This window comes from Balaenoptera borealis, assembly GCF_965194805.1.
Source record: "Balaenoptera borealis genome assembly, chromosome: 6".
Lineage (NCBI taxonomy): Eukaryota > Metazoa > Chordata > Mammalia > Artiodactyla > Balaenopteridae > Balaenoptera > Balaenoptera borealis.
The window spans coordinates 78,936,738-78,947,275 of NC_138863.1; the positions used below are offsets into that span (position 1 = coordinate 78,936,738).

General features: G+C 34.4%; 1 protein-coding gene across 8 annotated transcripts in view; it reads left to right on the forward strand.

Annotated features, from left to right (window-relative positions):
- CACNB4 (calcium voltage-gated channel auxiliary subunit beta 4) overlaps nt 1-2,035 on the forward strand; it is a gene marked incomplete at its 5' end in the record, with an annotated part of 250,477 nt that extends 248,442 nt beyond the window's left edge. For all 8 annotated transcript variants that reach the window (XM_082395765.1, XM_082395769.1, XM_082395766.1 and 5 more), the window contains one exon: nt 1,773-2,035. In XM_082395765.1, the coding sequence (XP_082251891.1) occupies nt 1,773-2,033 (261 nt within the window). In that variant the 3' untranslated portion in view covers nt 2,034-2,035. The remainder of the gene's footprint in view (nt 1-1,772) is intronic.
- Nucleotides 2,036-10,538: the final 8,503 nt, after the last annotated feature.

A 10,538-nucleotide genomic window follows, 5' to 3' on the forward strand; every position in this document is an offset into this window, starting at 1 on the left:
GTCGCCTTGTTTGGAAACAGTCGTGAATCCCTGAGTTTTCTTAGGGGTGGGCAGGGCCCACCTCGGTCATCGGCTATGGCCAGTGTCCTTTAGGGAAGCTGAGGATGAGTGTAGGAGCAGGAGGCTTGCTCTCCTGCTGTTCTGGTGCTGCACTCAGGGCTAGATGTGGGGAGCCGGAGGCATTATGATACAAAGTGAATCTTGCCTTCCTCCATCAATTATTATGTACCATCTACCAAGCCGCTGCTGGAATGTGGCCAAACCCCCAGCTGACTGAGGAACAGGTAGTCAATTGAACTCTCGTGCATCATGACTAGTTTTGTATTAATGGGTTATAATGATAGTCATAATTGTAGATCATATAGAGTTAACTCTGAGATAAATGGCACTCTCTCAAATGTTATTTTAACTGTATTACTCTTTTACAAAATTGCATCTTTGTAAGCAAAAAACTGCCATGTAAATGGATAGCTTTCGAGGCTGGAAATGAACTTGGGAAACGGGCTATTATAATATGCAGAGTATATGTGTGCACTGGGACTCTTTCTCTCCTTGTTTCACTGCCTGCCTGCTGATCCGAGTGTGGCATTCCACTGACTGGTTTGGGTTGGCTCCGAATTGTACATTGTAGGGTGAGAAATGGATTCATGAAGCAATATGCTTCCACCTACACTAGTAGGTGGAAATGAAATGTTGCACTTTGTTTATGAATATAACACTCCTGACTTATCACCTCCAAGACATCCACGTAGAGTGCTTCTCCCAGTTTCACTTGAGTTACCGTGGTGCCCTTTATCCTGGGGCCTATTTCTCCTAGTAACCATGGGCACTTAATTGTGAGACCCCTGGTTGGGGCTCCCGGCACAGGCTGTGACTGTTGAATGAGCTTCCTGCTGTGTGCAGGTGAGTGTCCTTTAGAGGAAATGCATCTGGGTCTTTGGTTTCATCAGCTTCCTGTTTCTTAACTGAGGCGACCTACCTAAGCAGGTAGACACAGCTATGATACATGTTTTCCCATGATTTGAAGAAAAACGTTAATCGCCTTTTCTGAGCGCTCAAATAAGTGTTGAAGATATTAATTTCAAGTAATGGTATTAGAGGAATTTAGTTTATATTCTGAAGATTATTTTTGCAGGACATTTCAGTTGAGGAAGCAAGAATTGTAAATATATCAATTCACTGGCTCTATAATTATTGTGTACTTCTTTGGAGAGAATATTGCTGAGTCTTACATTTATGTAGGATGTAGAAACATATTTTATGGGTAGCACAAATCATAATTTTATTAAAATATTTTTAAAAGGTATCAGGAACATTCAGCTAATAAAGATGAAGTGTGTGACTTTAGGAGGAGAAAGGTTTTATCAGTTCAAGAGAGGAATAAAATAACAGGTGCTATTCTGAACTTTAACTTATTTCCCAACAGTAAAATAATCCTCATTTTGCAATAGAAGTGGAATTATTAGGCCTTCGTAAATATATTAAGTTCCATTCAGCAGCTAACTTTAAATTCTATGTTTTTAATAGGAAGCATAATTATGCAGTATTATGTAATTAAATTCATAAACTACCAGCACTTTGGCATCTTTGCATGTTGTGTCCCAAATACATAAGACCAGGTATTTCGAGCAGACCATTTGTACATCAGAATGTTTTATTGAGTCAGATATTTAGCATCTTATTGTCCAGATCCTACTGTTGTACATACATTTGCATGTTCTAGATGAATGAAGCTGATGTAATTTAACCAGTGAACCATCTGATATTTTTAGAGTCAGCGTATGAGGTACAGCAACCACTCCACAGAGAACTCTCCAATTGAAAGGCGAAGTCTAATGACCTCTGATGAAAATTATCACAATGAAAGGGCTCGGAAGAGTAGGAACCGCTTGTCTTCCAGTTCCCAGCATAGCCGAGATCATTACCCTCTCGTGGAAGAAGATTACCCTGACTCATACCAGGACACTTACAAACCTCATAGGAACCGAGGATCGCCTGGGGGATATAGCCATGACTCTCGACATAGGCTTTGAGTCTGCAGAAACAAACAAAATATTCATCTGTTGACAATTTGCCATTGCACTGCTAGGATACAACCAATCATCTTAACTTGGCAACTACAGCACAGTATTGACTGTGCTTATGGGCTGCTGTCATTGATGCTAAGAAGGGGCAAAAAGAAAAAAAAAAAAAAAAAGTGTACATTATGCCCTTAAGTCTAGATGGATGTTAGATGCCCAATCATAGAGATATTTTTAAGTGCAACATTTACATAACAGTACCTTTTGTTTTCTTCATTAGGTTTAGACACATCAATTTGTAATTTAAGGTACTTATCAAGGCACATATAAAATAATTTCCCATGCTGGAAATTCCAAATGACCAGTTCCAGTTGGAACCAATTTATAAACCAATTCCTGTTGGAATTTGGGTGAATCGACTAGAAAGTCTACTTGAGCATGTTGTAATCAATTTAAAAATCTGAAAAAAAAAAAAAGAAACTAATCAATAAAATCAAAATACCAATAGAAGCCAAAACCAGCTATGGTATTTATTTGCTGGAGACTAAATTTACACTTAAAGTTGGAATGTATAAACATTTTAATATATGTTAACGTTGCCAGAATGGCTTTTCAAACTTACCAAATGTATTGATAGTGCAAAAAAAAAATCTCAAATTAATGCAGAAATTCTACAGTCTCCTCAGATTTTAATATTTTTATTTCTTTTCTGGCACAGCTGTTGTATTCAAAGTGTTTTGCTTTTTGTTTAGTCACAACTGTTAGCTTGTTTGAAGTTGGCAAAAAAAAAAAACTCAAAATTTCTTTAGCAGTGAGAGAGAATAGTAAAGAGAAGCCCAATCATAGCTGGTTATGTGAGATGGAAAATGGGGTGTTGTTTCCCCTTTAATCAATCTGAGCACAACTACATACATTCAGGAATCTGAAGTCAGACAGTAAGAATGGGCACAGATCCTCCTGAGTGCAAGGCTAAACATCTCCAGATGGGATTTCACCTATCCCACTTACCACAAATACGGGTTCCATGTTCACCGCCAGCACAATTGAGTATCTTTCCATTGCTTCACTCAGTCTCTGTCTTTGAATATCTGAATGTTCTAGCCCTTCACCAAATTCTTTATAATCATGCTAAGGATTTTTTGTTTTACATGGACACACTGAATTTTGATATTGAAAGCTGCGTTTATACAAAATGATTAATTGAAAAACTGTGAAAACGAATTTACGAGCTTGCAGTAAAAAAATAAACTTGTAGATTCAGAATAGATTTGTTTACTAAAATTGTATCATTTTTATTGCAGAGAATTATAAAGCATTTGAAGATTGAACTGCTTTATTTCTAATGAACACTCCTCTTTACCTATTAAGTCTTCACAGTTTTTCCAGTGACTATAATTACAGAATCAGTGACCTTATGTCTCCAATAATCAAGGAAGCCTTAGATTCACTATGATCCAAGAAACTATTGAAATTGACCCTTTTATACAATACACAAATGTCTTTAGGAAAAGACTCTTGTTTCTAAGAGTCCATTTTTCTAAAACTCGCATAGAATCAGGCATAAAAGTCCTTTTCTACTAGTACATGTCATGAAGCCTATTTTTTTTGGAAAACAATAATAATTCATATTCTGTTATCTTATTTCCCCCCATCCAAGCCTTTCAATGTTTAGGCTCTCAAAGCATGCACCAGTTAAATAATTTTCTTGACCATGAAAATAGGTTCCATATTCTTAATTAGTTATGTATATATCTTGAACCTCATTATAACCCCCGCATTCCCTCTCCTCCTGTTATTCACTGTGCATACCCCATTATGAACCTGTTTAGCTGATAATGAGGATGCCTATAATCATGTAAGTTATCGCAAATATTTGATACAATTAAAAAATGTGGGCTCAGTGAATTCTAAAAGTTAACATGTGATACTGGCTTGTGAGGTTCTTTTGTCATCTAGTGAAGCTTACAGAATTTTCAGTTAAGACATTTAAAAGAGCTATATCCATTAGGCACTTTACTAAACATACAACCTGCCATTACTGAATACTTTGTTAGAGCACAGAAGAGCATTTTCCAGCAAACAAATATATTTATTACATGTACAGCACATATTTGCATGAAAAAGAAAACACTAGCCAAAACATTTTTCTATATGCTTTACTGGTTTCTTGTTTGTGTGCATTAAAGTATTTAATTGCAAAGAGTGCACCAAGGTGTTAGACTAGACAGCTGTTCAGCTTTTTCTGTAGTAGCATTAGCAATCTGGCCATTTAACTACTTTAAGATATTTACATTTTATGGCAGGTAGCTGTAACAGCATTTACATATATTTCCTAGTCAGCAAGATTACCATATTCTTTCAACTTTTAAAAATCTCTTGTTTTTAATGGCCTCTCAAAGCCTAGTTTCTACGTCCTCTATGTCACGCTGATAGAGAGGTCCATTCAATATCTGTGCACAAAACCAATCTTTCCTTTACCATCAAGTGTCCATACCTGTTTTGCTTTGCATTCTTATTCAAAAGCTAACAATCTTGGAAAGGGTATAATGTATATTTTCTTGATGGATGTACTTAAATTTTTACTTTGATTTATTTAGCATATTCTTTCCCCTTCCTTTTGTAATACGTTATCTTCAAATGAATAAGGGATATGCATTTTCCTTTTTCTTTTTCTTAAACCTTAGAGTTTATTGTGTAAATGATACTAAAATACAGATATATACTAAATGAAAAGTTTTATTTTTACCAAACACATCAAGCACCTTTGGAAAATACATATTCCATAAATACTTCGTTTTTAACTGATTTCATTTAAAGATTAGCAAATGATAAGCAGGAGAAGCAAGTCTTATAATGTTTGAGGCTGCTTTAACTTATAGTATAAACCACATATTCTGTAATTTCAGCATATATAATTTCAGAATATGTAAATTACATATTCTGTAATTTCAGTCAGCGAACATGTAACAGTGTAGACACATGTGACAATGTGGAAGTGTAGTCTTGGAAAAAAAAGGAATGCAATTTGTCAATCCTGATGTTAATTCTCAAGGCTGTAATGTGACTCCAGTATTGTAATCAACCATGTTATCTTGTTTCCTCCAATATTTAAAGCAACACTTAGAAATGTTTATAAATGACTGATGATTCTCGCTTATCTTTATACAGTTCTGTTGGAAAGAAAATTGAAATTAACAATTCAGACTGATAGTCTTTCCTAGTAAGAGAGTCTTAATTATGTGACAATATGACATTGCTTAGTTCTTAATGAAATGAATTTTTTAAGTATAAAACAAATTCTGAGAAAATTATTTGTTCCCTTTGAATAATTTCTTAATTACTTTAATTATTATTGTTGTTGTTTGCGAAACGTATTTTTGGAATGTTAACCTCTTTAACATACCTGCATACTTGAACTTGTCTTTTGTGTGAGGGCCTTAAAATTCATAATTGGAAGCTAAAGCAGTGAAAGGGAGGGAGAGAAGGAAATGATGCCAAAATACGGTTTGCAAATTTAAACTCCTTGAATGAACATATCATAAAATGTTGTTGAGACCCAGGATGTCAGTTAAGAATATTTCTAGGCAACCTTAATTTGCATGCTAGTGTATTTTCTTATTACACAATTTTATTTTGGTATTTGCTAAAAAATAAAAACAAAATAATGCCACTACAGAAATTGCCCTATATATTGATATTTATACTACCTCTTCTCTAGAGAAGACAATCTGTCTTTAAAGAGAAAACACTTTTCAATAAGTAGGGAATTTATTACTCTTACTGCTAACCTTGCTGCAAAGCTAAATGCATAAATTGTTAAAATATACTTTCCCCTTAGATTTTCAACTGTTGACAAAATGCTCTTGTCACCCTTTCATTTCTTCCATGTTAGTGAACTTTTCTTTCAATCAGTTCACAGTTTATCAGGAGACAAGGTAAACATTTAATATGTCAGTAATCATAGGGAACAAGACAAGCTGCAAGGAAATTGCTTTTGTGTGCAATTCGTTATAACATCTAGCTCCAAGTCTGAGAGTAGATTCAGAGATTTGATGTTTAAGTGAAGTTGGTTTGCAAATTCAAATTTTGTTGATCCTTGACTTCTCCTATGGACACTTAGCCATTTACTGAGTAGGATCATCTTGGACACTCATGTCATTGGAACAAACTTCATATCAATGTTTCAAATAAATGAGAATGTACCCCTTATTTCTTTTATATTTCTGCCTGTATTTCTGTCTTTCATGACACTGTTGCATGTTCTTTTCTTTGTTAATTATATAAAATTCATCTTTGAATAACTTTATGAATGAAAACATTATAGGGAATTATGTAATAAAATTTGTTTCATTAGTTCCTCATACCTTTAAACATTAGTTCCTCAACACTTTAAATATTGTTAATGCTGTAACTGTTATTAAGTTACTTACTCAAGCTGTGTCTATAGGGCAGAGAACAGTCCTCTTCTTTTAGATGATAATCATGATCAAACCACTCAATACAATAGTTGTCAGATAGACAACAAGGATAACTTTTTTGTTGTTGACTTAAGCAGTCAAGTTACTTAAAATAGTACAATTGGTTTATATGAGCAGACAGAGCTACAGCATTCAAAAATTACTTGTTAAAGGTTTCCTTTTTTGTTAAAATGAACTTTCTCAAATGAAACTCATCCTCATGTAGCAAGTATCTCTTTCTACTTGTGGATGGTTTCATACCAAATGCTTCATGTTATTAAGGGACATTATGAGAGGACTAGAAAATATTTCATCAGATAATCTTGACTAAGGGCTGTAACTCCCACTTACCGTGAAAACATAAATAAGAGTGAATAGTCATGAGTTTGGGGGAGTCATAGTTACATATGAAATTTTCCTTTGTTTCTTTTGATGTATGTAAAATGTTTGTAGAAAGATGGTAGAATATGTTATTAATGAATTTAGAGTGTTTGGGGAATACACTGATGCTTCCTCTTTGAAAATTATAGAGTTAAAATGAGGACTATCTAGGAACCAAAATTGGCAGGCCTCCAGCTTTACAATACTTTGTAAGTGTTCTTGGTTATGTTTTGAACACTTAAATTTCTCAACAAATGGCTATGTCTATATTTATGTAGGGGCCACTCTTTCTCTACTTGCATGCCACTTTCACACATCTTTAACTGAAATCAGTGTGAATTCTGTATGCATATGGGATGTATTTTAAGATGCAGGATCATTAATGCTATATTGTTGCATACTATTTTTTATTTTTCATATGCCTTACAATATTTTCTGGGATGTTATTAAAATGAAAGCATTTTATTGCCAAAATAAACCTGTGTTGTTATTTCTAATCTGCACTAGCAGTAGAAAAATAATGTAGCAAAAATATATATTGTATAGTACAAAATTATAAAAGATATATATTTTGCCAATAATATAAAAATAGATTGAGGAGAAAGAAGCACATTTGTTATAGCACAAACTTACAACAAAATCCACTGTTAAATTTGGCAGTTGTATTTTTTAAAAGTATATAGATTTAGTTCTACGTTTTATCAGATTTATTTCATCTACCATCTTTTTAACTTGCTGCTTGATACTTTTCCAGCAATTTACTTCATAGCCTTGCAATCTGTGGATGTAATTTATTTTACTTTATCCCCTTCCATAAAACTTATTAAATTTTATTTTGTGATAAGACTCATACTATATTTACTGTTCTTATTTCTTCTCCTTCAGTAACAAGTACAAAAAGTAACAGCAAGTGAACTTATAGGGCTCCTCTGAATTTTGGACATGTTTGAAATGTTTTATATTTTTCACAGCCTACCGTCAGAATGAGAAATAAAGATGTCCCAACAACAACAAAAAAGTATTTAGGGATTCTTCAATTTGTTTTGTACTGAATACCATTTTGAAACATAAGTAAAAGCCATTAGCTGTTTTTTTTGAAAGGGTGGTGGGAGGGAAAAACAGATAAACTTATTAATACTAAAAATAAAAATGGCAAATTGATGTAAAAAGATTTCCCTACTATTCTGAGAGCTGTTGATATCCCAAACTATTGCTATATCTCCAGCTACAAAGTGGAAAAAAAATGCTTTTATCCAGTATTTTTCCTTTCTTTAAATTTTAGTTATTTATTTTGATAATTTACCCCCTTTTATTTTTCTTATATAGGTAAATGTGTAGCATTCTACAAGGCATGCTGGGTAAAATATACTATGCAAATGTGTACAGTGCTGCATGTTTTGTTCTCCCTCTGCTTTAGTGGCTTTAAAGAAAAAAAAAAGTGTTGTTATTTTTGTGAACCAAAACATTTAACAAAGAAAATGCAGAGTGCATGCATATAGTATCCTAATTTCTATGGATTTGTTTTATGTAATTTAAATGTGTACAAACCAACTGCATTAATTTTTTTTTCTTTTATATAATAAATGAAAAAAACACTGAAACCAGCGTTATACCTCTCCTTTATATTATTCTAGAGATATACTGAAGATATACCGGAAATCAGTAGGTATATTCCTGTACCTTTTATACGAAAAAAAAAGTCTAAACATTTACCCTCAAAACACAGGTTCAATTAAATGACTACTTCCTGAATACTCTGCTAGGTGTTACAAGTGATCGCAAAAGAAGTACTATATTAGGAAAAAGCTTGTAGTTAAATACATACACATACACGCATGTGCGCATGAAATAGAATATATTACAATGTATGTGTGAAATAGGATTGAATACAATATAGAAAAATAAACTAGATAAACCGTATTGTTCACAAGAAACCCCTATATGATTATTGTAACAATTATCAGAAGTTTCCAAAGGTATTTTGTACCTGTAAGAATTCCATGGATGGCATACAGCTTATGACTTGACATTTCATGTGCTCAGTGTCAAGTGTCCGTGCTATGACTTGATCCGCATTTGACTTTTCTCTCATTGCAGTGCACAGTTCAAAAGAAATGTGTACTATGTTGATTATTACCAATGTATTAGGATTATACAGTGATTTATTATAGCCAAATTATTTCACAAGCATTATCACATTTGATCCATCTGACACCCCCCCCAATGGAAAATAGGCGGGGCATAGGTTATTAGACAACTAAAATGAAGATGCCAAAGCTCATTGTAGTCTTTCTAAAGTACTGTTATCTAAAAATACATATATTAAATGCTTTTAGGCTGATAGTCATCTGAAGCATACAAAACAAGGCCTGGAATACAGTAAATAGTGACTGAATGAATGGTACCTTGGTTATTGGAGATGTACTATACAAGGCTGCCCCAACTATCAAGGCATTTCAACCAACAATCTGCAAGTCCCAACTGGAAGAACTGCAGCTCACTGCAATCACTCCATCAGCCTGGCCCTGAAGCCACCTTTTGCATCATCAGTGTATCTCCACTAATGAGATAGGTTGTAGAGAGAAGCATCTTGTTTGTCCTGTCATACAACATGCAGATTAGCATAGTGGTTAGACTGTGGCCTCTAACCCTTGCCTGGGTTCAAAGCCTAGATCCAGCAGTAACTAGCTATGAGTTTGGGGCAATCACTTAACTTCCCTGTGCCTGTATCTATTTTGGTAGAGTGATTTTTCTTTTGGGTATGGGTCATGTTTTCATGTTTCTTTGAATGTCTACTAATTTTTTTCTTGGATTCAAGATATTGCAGATTTTCCACTGTGAATGACTTGATCTTGTCTTCTTGATCTGTAAAGAACTTTGGCCTTGTTTTGATAAACAACTGTGAGTTAGTTTGATCCTTTCAAGGTTTGTTTTTAAGCTCCTTTAGGACTGGTCCAGAGTAAGGCTTATCCTTAGGCTAGTTTAGCTCCTCTTTTAAGATCTCTGGGGTGTCTACTGAATGTCCCATATATTCTGTGTATTCTCTTCACACTGGCTGAAGGGAGCTCAAATGATTCCTGGCCCTTTGTAAACTCTGGTAATTACTTGTTTTACAGCTCCCCAGTACTTGTTTATTTCCTCAAGTCATTACTGGCTAGCCTCAGGGGGTTTCATACTGGTTTTATACTACACAGGTACAGATTGATATGCAGCCAAAGACTCAATGCCTCAACCTATGTAGGTTTCGGGAGCTTTTCTCTGGATAGCTTCCTTCTTTCAATCCCTCTGCTTTACAAATTCTAGTAGCCTTGATCTCTTGGAATGCTGATCTATGTCTTCATCTCCAGGGAATTGCCAGACTCTATTTGAGTTTCCACTCCCTCTGTAGCTGGCTGGAATTGCCTCCAGGCAGAAAATCCACATAATAATAAAACTTGTCCCATTTGTGTCTCTTATCAGAGATCACAGTCCTATGCTGGGTGTGGGCCGAAAACAGCTGTTTTCTATATTTTGTACAGTTTCCTATTTATTAGTGGTAGGAGGGTAATTCCAGACCATCCCACTCTACATGGAAGCAAAATTCTCTCCAATGACATTTTTCATATCACTATAATCATGAATAAATGAGTCTTTAAAAAGTCTCATAAGGAGTCTGTTTTTACAAATAGTTTCATACCAC